Raw genomic sequence first — 14118 nt, 5'->3', positions numbered from 1 at the left:
AACAGCTAGGCCAGTAGGCTACAACAACAGATAATATTAGGGACCTACTGTTACTAAAACTACATATAGTAATTTCAGCTGCTTCTAGTTTCCCCTTTCCTACTGATATCACTGCTAAAAGTGATAGTCATGCTATCACGCTTCTAAAACAATAATTTAAGGGGACATGAGGGCTATTAAAGGTACCATGTGCGCTAAGTATCTAGCTAGCTAGCTAGCTAACTATCAAATTAAATAATGGTAAAAACTATATAGCCTATGCATCACAATTGTTTTTGTAATGAAGGAAATACATTAAATATGTTTGTTAGACCTCAAACTGACTCAGTTATACAGCAATATCTATCTACAAATGGCTAACAGCTAACATTAGCCACCATAAGCTACTAGTCATAGCCTACCAGACCAAGTAAAACTGCAGTGTATTGAATTGGATGAAGGTGTGTTTTATTATGAAGTCATGCAACTTTCAATTTGTAAGAGGAATATTGTGTTATTCTTCTTTCAAAAGTTACATAGGCTTTTTAATCCAACATTTGCATTTAAAGTGAGTGTTAGTTTAGACTCATACATGTCCATTAAATGTGACAACTCCCATGCTTAATTTATTAAGTAAGATTCTAAGTAAATGTGTATCCAAACTTGTCAGAATAAATCCTCTAAGGTTAACAGCTGTTTTATAGACAGACATCCAGTATATCATCTTTGCATTAATTATGAATTAATAACCTGCATCATATCCATTAATGCAGAAGTGGACGACACTGACTGTAACATCTGATTTGACATATTTTGGTATTACATATGCACTCTGCATCAGCCTGACTCTAATCCTAACAGTATCATCGCCATGGATCTATGTTTAGGCCCATATGCCTAAAACTGTCATTTCCCAGTAAGCTACACATATGACTCAATACTCAGCAAACTATAATATTGTTGGATCATGAATTACATCAACTGGTACTACTTTTTGAGTAGTGAGCCATTTTAGGCTGATTTTCCCTGACCATCCCACTAAATCCTTTCCTCCTGAAACCATCCTAGAACCATCTCGATGCAGGGAAATATTGCATGAAACTGTTAATGCGCCAGAAATGCCTTATTTCTGGTCCAGATTATGCAAACATGGCCTCTAACTGCTCGTATTATTCCTGTTCTGTATGTGCGGATTGCAGTGGATTGCGTTTTCCCAGGGCCATGCTGTGTGTCCGTACTTCTACTCTCTATTAAGACATGATGATGTAGTAACCTGATCGGATTTGGCCATTAACAGGCTTTACTTGAAATGGGTAAAGAGGGGAAATCAGCATCCACGCAATATCTATTATTTCTTCTCTTTTTCACAATTAAACAGCGACAAAAACGGGCTATTGTGTCTTTTTTATTGTTTATGTAAAGCGCATGCAGGCTGGGTTTGTACACAGGGGATTCCACCGCACAGACAAAACACACTACATATAGGGAAGACATCTGCACGCACACACACCCTCCTTACGCACAAACACACGTTTCTCTGTCATACACACACAGCAGCAGCAGTGATGTAAATAATAAAAGGCACACAGCCAGTAATACTAAAATAATCTGCGTGAAAACTCCCGTTTAATCCGTATTTTTTGCATCACTTCCAACTGTTTGACATCACTTAACAATCAATTGATCTAATATAGATTCACGTCAGCTTGAATAACGGTGACAAAGTCAACAATCCACACATAAAAAGGTGACTTTAACCTCCATCATCTCCCTAGAAGAGCAGTAAAGCAAACCTCAGGCCAGCTGGCGTCTCTTGCCATCTGCTCTTGTGTGGATGGGGCTGCTATAATAAAGACAGGTGATGGAAGAAATCAGATAAACAGGCCTACCCGCTGATGTTTGCCAATGGAGGTCCGGGACCGGCTCGGATCTGTGTGTAATTCCTCCTCTGTGTGTGTGTGTGTGTGTGTGTGTGTGTGTGTGTGTGTGTGTGTGTGTGTGTGTGTGTGTGTGTGTGTGTGTCTGGGGTGCGGGTTCTGTCAGTGCCCGTACGGCCTGGGAGGCGTAAAGACGGAGAATAGGGGAGAAGACGGAGAGGAAGAAGAAGCGCAGAGCATCAGGAGCGTTAGCATCACCTCCGTTCACGATACACAGGAGACTGAGACACGTTCATTCCTGTCGGATATAACAGCAGACTGCCCGATGTCACGCCTCTCTCTCTCTCTCTCTCTCTCTCTCTCTCTCTCTCTCTCTCTCTCTCTCTCTCTCTCTCTCTCTCTCTCTCTCTCTCTGTCTCTGCCTCTCTCTCTCCACCTCTCTCTCTCTCTGGCTCGAGAAATACAAATAAATCTTGTCACACGAATATTGTGTTGCCTTTACGTGAGCCTGGTAAATTCGGTGATCCAAATCTGGTGCCTTCAAGAACTCATCCAGTTTCCCAGTCATCCAGTTAATGCACCAATGCATCGCTCTAAAAATCGAAGGCGTATTCCCCTTCACCGGTAGAGTCCAAATCCACCCTCCACCTTCTCTTAGCTGGAATATGGGATGCATTTTCTTCATTTACAAAAAGTCTAAGGTACCACTTTCTAAAACGTCCCAGTACTGTCATATGGATTTCAATAAAGTGATGGATGTCTTTGTGTAGCTGATGATGACAAGAAAAACAAAGCACCTGGATTGAGGTTAATGTCTTACTGCGTGTTCATGTACATTTAAATGAGGACAAACATTTAAATGATGACAAACTTGACACACTTGACAAAACTCCACCAAAGCCACAGAAGAATACTATACTGTCCAAATGGTCACCTTTTAATAAACTACTCATATGTACCTCAAGTCATAATGAATGTTACGTCATGTATATGATTTGAAAATGCATTACTTTGGCGCCATCTGGTGACAAACAAAGACCATTTGCTATTCATTTTGATGTGTTTGAAAGGTTTGAATACATCATTGGAACTGGAAGGAATGCTGTATATTTGAAATATATTATTTCCAAACAGGGATTATGAAAAGTATTAAACAAGTGTCTCCTTGTCCTTGTAAAATTGCTATATATATATATATATATATATATATATATATATATATATATATATATATATATATATATATATATATATATATATATATAAAAACTATATATATATATAAATATATAAATATATATGTATATATGTATCCTCATGATTGTTTGCACTTATTGTAAGTCGCTTTGGACAAAAGCGTCAGCTAAATGAACTGTAAGGGGAGAATGTGCTAAGCAAGCAAGGGAAATAACCGATGAAGGACAAAATAGTACACAGGATGGCAGTAATGCAATAATAGAGAAAGCAAGCTGCCGTAAATCTCGAAGTAGAAGAAGAAAGTAAAGCAACATATGATGACGTCGTTATAGAGCGCCGCAGAAGCTAGCACTCCAGCTAGCAACGTTAGCTCACGCTTTGAAAGGAGATTATTGAAAACTTCACACCTCTTGCTGGTGGATGTTTTATCGTGTTAGATGGTCCACCAACCGCCCCGGTGCCGAGTAGTTGTTTGCTCAAGTCTCAACCGGCAGTCGTTATGGCAGAAAAGGGGGATTTATCACCAAACCTTCTGACAGAGGAGATGAAACACAGCAATGGCGACTTCGTACCCCCAGACGGTTTATGCTGGGTGTCAGTGCTGTCCTGTCTGCTGCTGGCGTGTTCTTATGTTGGGAGTTTATACGTGTGGAGGAGTGACCTGCCGAGGTGAGCCACACACAGCGGTGTGATAGATACACTCTTTGAGTACTATATGGTTTTAATACTGTCTACTATGTGCTTCTCTTATGCTATGTTCACTCCGACATAGTTTACCTATTCAAAAGGCTCAGTGGGATTTTACATTAAAGTCACAAACATATATGTTACATCAATCATAATTAGTACACGTGTTCTCTCTGAGCATGTGGTTCTCCCTGTATGTGAGTTACTGTGTTTGACAGTGACATCAGTAGCGCCACTGTGTGGCCTGTAATGAAGCAAGTATCTGATAATTCCATAATTTGCCTCAACCATGGCCGGACTAACAACATGGCTGTTAGGGGGCAACATTGCATACTTTTTCTTTTTACTTTAAGTATGTAATGCAGCTGCCCTTACAAAGTATGTACTGTCGCATGCAATATACATACAGTTGGGACATACTACTTCGTCATAACATTGCACCTTAAATTTTGACCCTCATATCTCTGCTGCATGCTGACTTGCATACTTGCATACTGCATTTGACATATTATGTAGTGGGACAAACAAAATATGCTAAATAGTATGGTAATATGGATATTAGAATGCACGGTGTGCTTCTTTGTTTATCCAAAGACCCACAAATCAACCAGTGCTGAAATAATACAACTTTGCCTAGCAGGTAATTTGAATAAGCACAACTTTATATGCACTATGCAACTTTATATATAGGCATTTGGTTTGCAGGTGCTGATGTGTTAGAAGAGAGCACTCGCTATGAGTGCTCTCTTCTAACACATCAGCACCTGGTTGTGTCTGTTTGTCTCAACGTCTCCCAACTGGTAGAATACAGAAACAATACCCCCCCCCCCCCCCCCCCCCCCCCCCCATTGCAACACGCTGCTCGGAATAATCACTGAGAGTGTGAAGTGAACCTTTGATGTGATTACTCCTCATTAAATCCAGATACTCCGTAAATATTTGGTCTTTGCTGTGTGTACAAGACGAGTTAACAATATCGGCTAATAATACCAGATGATACTTAAATATTTACTTCAGTCATAACAAATCCCTTGCAGGTCTGTAGTTTCCTAATAATGTTTGAGGCTCATGTTTGTACCAAATAAATGAATTTAGTTGTGTATGGTTTGAAACTTAATTTACAATATAGACTGCATAGATCTTTTTGACATGTGACTCCATGAAAAGCACAGATGTAAATGATAGAATTTAATGATGTCTGATTCAATTTAGTTGTGTTAATGTTATTAATTAATAATGACCTTTTCTACCATCAATTATGCACTGACTACAAGATACTCACGATACATTGAACACCTTTTTTATATTAGCTCTTAGAATTAGATCCAAATTACATAGTTCTATTCAGGATATTTTGCTAGGAAAGTATTTGGATATCAAATATTTAAGTTAAATAATTTGCAATTAATCCGATCACCAACAAAAACCCATAACCTGGCAGTTATATTTTCAATATGAATTAATCAGATTATGTTTATGATTAATCTTTTAGGCTCTGTTTAATATTTTAAAAAGATTAATCCACTCAAAAAACACTTTGAAAACGACATTTGTGGTTTTCTAGGAGGTTATGTGGCAGACTATTCTTGGTTGGGAGCAGTTGCCACGCAACCGGCAGAGACTCCAGGAAGTTTCTCGTCCTTGCCAAGAAATAGTCCGTATTAAAGTACTGTATGGATGGGACATAGTTATGCCAAAGTGACAGACAATGTGATGAGCAAGAGCAAGAAGCCAAAAATCATTAAAACGATCCAATTTTTGAATGGAATTTGGTGTAATGTTCTGCACATAAACAAAAGCAGGTCAGGACCGGTACTATTTAACCGCTGTCCGTTACGACTGCTGAGCTAGAGTTGTGTCTCCGGTTCTCTGTGCTGGGGATGATTATGCGATGTGTGATTTTATTGTTTCTACTGATCCATTCCTCAGGGATCACCCCGCTGTGATAAAGAGACGCTTCACCAGTGTACTCATCGTGTCGGGCCTGTCTCCTCTCTTTGTGTGGGCATGGAGAGAATTCACAGGTGTCAGGGTGAGTCCAAGTCATACTATAACACCATAAAGTGCTGTATATGTGTTGTTGTGTCATGTTGTAGTTTTGCTTTTGACCTATTTGTGTGTGTTTGTGTGTCAGACTGGCCCAGCGTTACTCGCTCTCATGGGGATCCGCTTTGAAGGCCTCATTCCTGCTATCATACTTCCTCTGATGCTTACTATGGTAAGAAGCAAATCTTCTATTGATTGGCTGGATAGAATTCGGCCGTTGCTCAGGTTATAAGCAGAATTTAACCACGAAGCGCCACATTAAATGAATTCCCGATCTCAGCTATCGGAGCTCTCCTCATGATGTGAGACACGTCACGAGAGGCCGAGATATGGTGTAAGATTAAGATTAAAGAGCCGTGTGCATGCAGGTCTTCTGAAAACAACAGGAAGGTAGTTATTGTAGTTTGGCTGTTTCGGCCGCTTATCAACACGGTCAGCACTTGTTGCTGTGACAGATCATGGAGGAAATGAAGGTACTTTAAAACCCTTTAAAAAAATATGTGCATCATGTCTGCGTGCTCAATCTGAGACTTGATGCACAAAGTTTTAGATTCAGTGTGACTTGCACTAGACAGGATATCAAATATATATATTTTTTCTTTTAACAATAGTGATTGGTAGATTTGGTGAGATCAGCGCTATGGGATATTAAATCACCCATCTTGGCTCAATGCATCTTATCCTTTCTTACCCTCAGGTGTGCATAAACTACAGGATATAAACTTTTTTTAAATACAAAAATTTGAAATTAGATTCTCTTCATCGGCAATTATCGTCATCGGCTGAAAAATATCCATGCTGTGCATTTCCAAATAAAAACCTTATCAGTCAAATGCAACCTTCTGCCTTATATGGTAATCTGCCCCCAATGTTCCCATGTGACTAATTGGTCCAGTATCTAGTGAGAAAGCTGCAGATGGCAGGTCCCCAAAAACATGGTAAACTAGATAGTTACCTTTTTTTAAGTTAGAACGTGTGTGTGTGTGTGGCTGTGTGTGGCTGTGTGTGGCTGTGTGTGGCTGTGTGTGGCTGTGTGTGGCTGTGTGTGGCTGTGTGCTGTGTGTGGCTGTGTGTGGCTGTGTGTGGCTGTGTGTGGCTGTGTGTGGCTGTGCTGCAGGTCCTGTTTCTGGGCCCTCTCATGCAGTTGGCTATGGACTGTCCCTGGAGCTTCATGGATGGGATCCGGGTGGCCTTGGGTAAGAAAGCCAACATTCTTTTATTTATGACATCTCAGATTTTATGGACACTTCATAATTAGACCAAATCTGTGTTACAGCGTGATGCTTTTTTTTGTGTTGTTAATGAACTGTAATGAAGTGCTTTCTCTACAATATAGGATTTAACCTCCTCCTCTTCCTCCCTTGCAGACCCGTGGTTCTGGATGTTGTGTTTGAGCGACATGCGCTGGTTGCGGAATCAGGTGGTGGCACCGCTAACGGAGGAGCTGGTGTTCAGGGCCTGCATGCTGCCCATGTTGGTGCCCTGTGCTGCGCCTTTCACTGCCATCTTCACCTGCCCCCTCTTCTTTGGAGTCGGTGAGTTCTGACAGTGTCAGGCGTCTTAATCTATGACGGATAAAGTATATTCAAGTTATTTCGTGTGGCTAGTAGTATAATTTAGCATCTAATTTGATAAAAACCAAGGGCCTCCTGCAAGCAACTTAACTGCAAGTTATGTATGTTTTTACATTTTTAGATCTTGGGATGTATTTGTTCCCAGCCTCCATTCCTTTTCATGTGGTTCTTTTATGAAAAGGAATACTATGTTATTCTTACATTTGAGTTTTGAGTCCAGTGATGAGTGGCAGATTCCCAGCTGATATCTTTCACATCCCAACATTTGTTTTGCACAGATGATTCATGTTGATGCATGTCTGAGTCTCTAAACGTGCTCGTCTTTCCTCCAGCTCACTTCCACCACGTGATTGAGCTGCTGAGGTTCAGACAGGGGACGCTGTCGGGGATCTTCCTCTCTGCAGGTGAGCACTGATGTGTTTTAGGATGCGTCCGAGTACAGCGCATAAATACAGCAGGAGGAAGAAGCTGAGGCTGAAACGTGTTTCTCTGATTTTTTTTTTTTTTACAACAGTGTTCCAGTTCTCCTACACAGCAGTGTTTGGGGCCTACACTGCCTTCATCTTCATCAGAACAGGTGAGGAGCTGTCTTTACGTCTTACACTCCAGATTAATTCTGAATTTTCTTTCAATTTTTTTTTATTTATACGGAAATAATGATGCTTAAATTAGATTGTTTTCACACAAACTACAAAGAATTTGTTTTATAAAATGAAGAAAATCTTTCATGACATTTCATTAACTCTTGAGTCAACATCTGTTTCAAATGTTTATTTCTATATTTAAACACTACATTCAGAGGGTTAAAATGTTCTCAAATCTATGGTTACAATCAGTCTGTATTAAAGGAATACTTCAGTCCCAAAATTATTATTTGACACATCAACTACTCAGCCTTGTTTTAGTGAAGAAAACTTTGTTTTTCTCGCATGCTTCCACGGTGAACGAAGAATCCAAAAAAGTCTTGATGAATCGAAGTAAATGGGTGTCTCTATTTAACAACGACAAAACTAAATCAATAAAAAAAACTCCCACACAGATCGTGCAGTGAAATCCAAGTCTTAATTATCCAGTCGTATGCTCACTATTTCCCAGACACATGTTTTCACTAAAAGCTTACTATTCACATGGTTCCCAGGGGGCCTTGGAATCCTTCAAGGTTTGTACATTTGAGGGAAGAAAATTTAATTTAAACATTTTGTGCAAGAATAGAAATAAATTAGAATTGTTTTCTGTGAGCTTCCGTAAAGCCGGCCAGTTGTCATTATAAAAATGGTAATTAGCCTTGATCCGTGTCTCAAATGATGCCATGTTGGGTCCTTGAATTTGAGGGGATTAAGCCTGGAAAGTGTATTTGATGTTTAAGAAGGTGCGGAAACCCTGAAACACTTCCACATCCTCGCACGGACAAATAAAGAGCGCCTGCGCAAGCGCTAGACCGAAGTATTTCTTTCAAGCTAATTCTACATTCATTACGCTGGCAGTATAAACTGTAACAGATGGTTCAGGTAGATCCGTGCACCCTCGCACTCCTTAAGTGCTCACGTCTCCTCTTCCTGTGTGTTGCAGGTCACCTCATCGGTCCGGTGCTCTGCCACTCCTTCTGTAACTACATGGGTTTTCCCGCCATCAGCACGGCGATGGAGCACCCCCACCGCTTCACCGTCCTCTCCTCCTACCTGATGGGGGTCCTGCTCTTCTTCCTCTTCCTATTCCCCTTTACCGACCCCTCGTACTACGGCATGCCCACACCAGTGTGCACCCTCACCTCCTCCCCCAGCTCCCTCTGCCTCTCCTGATCCCTTATTTATTTTTAATTTTTTTACAGTTCAGGTACAGGTTACACTTCTGACAGCGCTAAGAGCCATGTGGAGTAAGTTGCCACTGAGAGGTGGGGACATCTGTAGCCTAAGGACCCTTGATATGTCCACACATTTACATGAACACATTTCAGTTAATCAGCTGAAGCTCTTCCACAGAGTCCAGTTTTGAGTAGGTGGCGGTTCCTGTTGCTGGCAATGAGCCCAAGAGTGTCGGGTTCAAGGACATCCTCTGTAATCTTTGGCCTGCGCTGCCGCCCTGATACTAGTTTTAGTGTAGTTCTAACACTGAAGGACACAGATCCTCTCTGATGGATCTCATCTACTTGCCATGAAGCCTCATGACTTACCTTTTTGGTGTACTTGTTTTCTACTCATCTTTTTAAAGGATAATTCTGGTTTATTACAATTTAGGTCTTATTCTTGTTGTTATTGCAGAGATTTGGAGACAAAGTGACGTCACAAAATTAGTCCTATCGGATAGGTGTAAACAAAGGATACCGTGCCGTCCTTTTAGCATGGACGCTGCGGAAAAGAAGCAGTTATATCTCGGATCTGCACTTTGTTTCGATGACCTTTTTACGTTTGCTTCCGCTGTGTGGTGCGTCAAAATGTATGTTCATGTTAAAACATTTTTTTTTAAATTGGCCAACATCGAAACCTTTTTAAATGGTAAAATGTTGACCAAATAAATAATTGGGCGGGCTCGCGTTCAGTTTGACAATCTGGATTAACGTTGGTTTGTCGGATCACCTGCCTGCTTGTGTTTTTGATGGCAAAAACTATAAAAATAAGACCCGAGTTAAAACGTTCTGCTACGGTCTCGGCAAAGTAAAGGGTTTTGGTTTGTGTTGGGGTCATTTAGTTGCTTAAAGCTTTGGGTGTAGGTTCGGATTTGAAATTGGTCAGTACTACTCGGGTTCGGTTGAAGCCCCATACAGAACTATCATCAAGGTTTAATAAACCAGAATGATCCTCTAAGTGATCCTCCCGAGTGACGCACGGAAACATGTCTTCATGGCTGCACTGCATTCTGGTCTATAGAGGCTCATGGAGATGTTGGCATCATCTGCCTCTCCTTGTTGGAACTTCTCTCTTTTTAATGATTGTTCACTGGCAAATATGCCGGCTGTAGCTGCACTGGAGTACAGGAGTGTTGGGTGTGATGGTCACCGATGGTTGTTTTTAATGTTACGAGCTTGTTTTTAACATTTCAGGTTTCTTCTTTTTGTTCAGACAAATCAGACACCAGGACTCTGCTGTTTGTACACAGTGTTTTTGTACATTAATAGTTATTTATATACCATGTTTCAGTTGTTGTTCTGATGGTGAAGGTGGGGGGGTGATGGGATAGCTTAGGGAGGTTCGTAATGGCAGAAACGTACTCTATGTAAGTGCACAAATGACAAACTGGTCGTACATGCTTGTCCCCGGGGAGGGAAACTGGGCTGCCATGACAGCTTTTTTGGCTAGTTTTAAGACATAACGAAACAATCAAATGAACAACTAAAAACAAGGGAACACAAAGAGGTAATTCCATGACTTTATGAACAAATGAATTTCCCTGAAATTTGAGACCCAGCAGCTTTTTCGTGTACCGTATGTATGTACTGTAGTCTCATCCTAGTCCTATTCTAGTCGTGCACACTACTTTCTTTAAAAAAACAAAACAAAAAAATTTGCTGATATGTGGAATGAAATTGCGCATTCAGACCCCCGCATCCAAATCCATATTACATAGTATAATCCAAAACTATAGGATTTTATGGGACATGTATATCATCCAACACTGCAACTCCTGAATGATGAGTTTGTGTAGCCTGAAATGTCTGCGCTCGTGTCCTTACAGAGTACGTTTTCAGCCTTGTTTTCATATGCTAATTTCTAATTATTTTTTCCATTCCAAGCATCTCGCACGTAGGCTCTTACAATCATTGTACCATTATTAGAATTTGGCTCTATGATTTTCTAAGGCCGTCTCTTCCCCAGTATATGTGCAGATGTGAAAGGGGTACCTACTCAGTTTTTATATTGCCTTTAATCGAAGTAAGACTCGCGATTCTCGGGTGTCCTTTAATTGAGGCAGGAATGCGCCCACCACTACGCTGCATGCTGCTACATGTATACTGACGATACAGAGCCAGAAGAAAAGGTCACTGTGTTCACACCTGTACTATAGAGAACATTGAAACTGGCCAGCGGCGCCTCAACTACTTAAAGGGTAAACTTTTATTTATTTATATCCCAAGTTTTGGCATTTCTAATAACATTTTACTCACACAGGTGGCTTTAAAGTTCGATGGAGCGGCAACTCAAGCACTTGCAGATTATATGTAAAGCAACTGTTTATTCTTTTCCCCCATTTTGCCTTTAAAAGGTAACCCTGGGGAGTTTCTGCGTCAAAGATGCACACTGTGTGTTGGTGAGAAAGCCCAAATTTTAAATAGAACTTTTGATTGTCCAAAGAAACTCCACAGGGCATCTTTTTAACATAAAGAACAGCAATTTCATTGTTTACCGATACTCTGCTTCACCAGACCTTAGCAATAGTGTTCCAGCTAGAAATAATGGCCAAAACTTAAGAAAAATGTTTTTCCACTCGATTTAATATTGTTTATGACCATTTCATTCTAGACATTTATAGTAGTGTGCACTAGACCTCTGCACAATTTCGTAATATTCTCCTGAGTGGATATCAATGTGCATCACTGGCTTTATTTTCTTTTTCTTCTTTTAAAAATGTCATTTAATTGAGGCTTTTTTTTTTTCTTTTTCTTTTTTAGTGATTGGCACAACCAACCTGTGTCCCCATTCCCCCCTCCCCACACACACACACAACACACTTGAAGTTATTTGTAGCTCACAGTTGGTGATGTTTGAGGTGCTTCTGAGAGTGGCAGAAAATGGCAAACACACTCTATTAGCTATACTTGTACTGTGAAGAGGAAGTGGGCTGCTTGGGTCCTAAGCAATAAATCCGATACGTGGGAAAGTTTTTGGACCCGTTTTATGTGACTGAGCAAATAATAACAGGTTTTCTAAGATGGAACATGTGCCGTGTATGTATATTAATAACTCTTGGCAGTTTACAAAACCCTTGGCCGGTAGTGAACTTGGACAAGTGGAACTTTAGTGACGAGAGTTGCACTTTACCTACCTGAAGCCGACAGCAGGGGGCATCAGAGCACTTTTGTCAGAGGCAGAGCTGCTGCGGGGGAACTCTCCATTCTGCTTATCAGCCTGCATGACATCAGTCACTGGGAAAACCAATTCACTCTAACTTATTTTTTTACTTTAGCTTCTACGCGATTACGCCCTGATAAATGAGATCGATGCAGAGACGAGGGACCCTGTGGGGAGACTCACTGATGCTGGATCTCTGTTAAAAAAAGGTTTTAGTTTGTTCCTGCCTCCCACATAGTGTTTCATTGCTCTACTAATAGATTGTGTATTCTTATACCACAGCCATGCTTTACAAATAAGCTTTAAAGAATAGTCTGAAAACACTTTGCCCCAAGAGTCACTTATTAATAGAGCATCTTTTTGTGACCCCAGTGAGGGTCAATGAGTCGCATATATGGGTGTAGTTTATGTTTAAAATGTAGGGTTGGGGTTAAGGTTAAAATAAAATTTCACTATATAGAAATCATGATATGCCTCAAACTTATACAAAGCCACTTTGTGTAGATTTAAGAATACACGTAATCAGCGCATCTTTCTTTGAAGAAAGAATGAGCCAATCTGAAATTGAAAATTGGTTTCAGAATCGTTCTTCGTGTCCTGGGAATGGATATTTCTGTCATTTTTCTTTGAGTGTAGCGACACATGGTTGTTTTTTTGCTGCCACTGGTAGGTGCCAAATTCGAATATTTTCAAATACTACCACAGAGTGGCTTTAATTTTTTTTTTTAAAGAAGAAAAAGAACTACATAAATCAAATGATCATAGATCAATTTGAGAAATCTCCCACAACCTCATCTGCCTCTTAAGAAACCCCATGCAGAACTTAAGGCTGGCAAGTGGACTTATTATTACTCTTTGCAGCACATCTTTCTAAAGTGGAAACAATCATTTTATGCAGAATTAAAAGATGCGTTTCCTCCAATCCTGCTAAGAAAAAACGGACAAATTGAAGATCAGTTTTATAGATTTAATCACATGTTGTCGAGCTTCATATTAGTTATTTCAATTTCCGTTCTTTCTGTGTTTCTATAAAAAAATGAAAAATACAGGTTGAAGTTGCCCCTTTTTTTTGTTTTTTATAACTCTATGTGTGCGCATTGTTTGACCATGCCCAGCCCAGAAACTCCTGATATTATTTGCAAACAGGCCATCCCTCAGAATACTTTTTGTTTGATCTTTAGCTTCTCAGTTTCCTGTCACCGGCTTAACCTCAGACACAAATCAGGAGGAAACACTAGTTTTGCCTTTTTACTGCTGTAATAAGAGACGAAGAGAAAAGAAACACTTCATATTCTTCTCCCAAACTGTGTCCTCAGCCAACAACAACACGTCAGTATTTGCTGTTTAAGATGGTGAACCTGTATTAATATGCAGAGAGCAGCCTCGACAGAGACTGCAGAGTCTATTTTTGCTGAGGTTTAGCAGCTCTGTTATTTTAATACACACACCCAGAGGAAGAATATTTCAAATGTGCATTTTCAGAACTTGTGGAAAATGAATAGTGAGTCCGCTGGTGAAACAGAACTCCACAGATGTTTATATTGAGCACTATCTTTTGTAACAAGATCTATTTTGGTGACAGGAACAGAGTGTACAGATATGTGCATGTATTTTATGCTCACCGAGTCACACTTGTTGTACGATTTCAAGTCAGACACGACAGAACCGTGTTTTAGTATGACAATCTTTTACAGAAACTTTGGAATTACTGCAAAAATATCTATTTGTAAATAAATGATGTTCTTTTATACATTG

At 40.2% G+C, this 14118-nt stretch overlaps 2 protein-coding genes across 4 annotated transcripts in view; one reads left to right on the top strand and one right to left on the bottom strand.

Annotated features, from left to right (window-relative positions):
• peli3 (pellino E3 ubiquitin protein ligase family member 3) overlaps window positions 1-3590 on the bottom strand; it is a 26541-nt gene extending 22951 nt beyond the window's left edge. For 2 of the 3 annotated variants that reach the window (XM_029454667.1, XM_029454668.1), the window contains exon 1: window positions 1869-2187. The gene's annotated coding sequence lies outside the window, so the exon portion shown is untranslated. Of the gene's footprint in view, window positions 1-1868; window positions 2188-3460 lie in introns of those variants that run through there. The other variant, XM_029454670.1, reaches the window with a different exon arrangement.
• rce1a (Ras converting CAAX endopeptidase 1a) lies at window positions 3553-14118 on the top strand. Its single transcript, XM_029454671.1, has 8 exons — window positions 3553-3722; window positions 5670-5772; window positions 5875-5958; window positions 6904-6982; window positions 7154-7321; window positions 7693-7764; window positions 7875-7937; window positions 8930-14118. Exons 1-8 carry the CDS (start codon window positions 3553-3555, stop codon window positions 9157-9159), a joined length of 969 nt encoding a protein of 322 aa, XP_029310531.1. The 3' UTR covers window positions 9160-14118.

The sequence above is a fragment of the Cottoperca gobio genome, chromosome 18 (genome assembly GCF_900634415.1).
Source record: "Cottoperca gobio chromosome 18, fCotGob3.1, whole genome shotgun sequence".
Taxonomy (NCBI): Eukaryota; Metazoa; Chordata; class Actinopteri; order Perciformes; family Bovichtidae; genus Cottoperca; species Cottoperca gobio.
This window is presented reverse-complemented; position numbering and strand designations above follow the sequence as displayed.

Bases quoted from the DNA above. Each gene is read 5' to 3' on its own strand.
- rce1a (XM_029454671.1), top strand. From the start codon at position 3,553: ATGGCAGAAAAGGGGGATTTATCACCAAACCTTCTGACAGAGGAGATG. The intron at 3,723-5,669 runs GTGAGCCACACA...TCCATTCCTCAG, and splicing joins TGGAGGAGTGACCTGCCGAG to GGATCACCCCGCTGTGATAA. The intron at 7,322-7,692 runs GTGAGTTCTGAC...TCTTTCCTCCAG, and splicing joins CCCCCTCTTCTTTGGAGTCG to CTCACTTCCACCACGTGATT.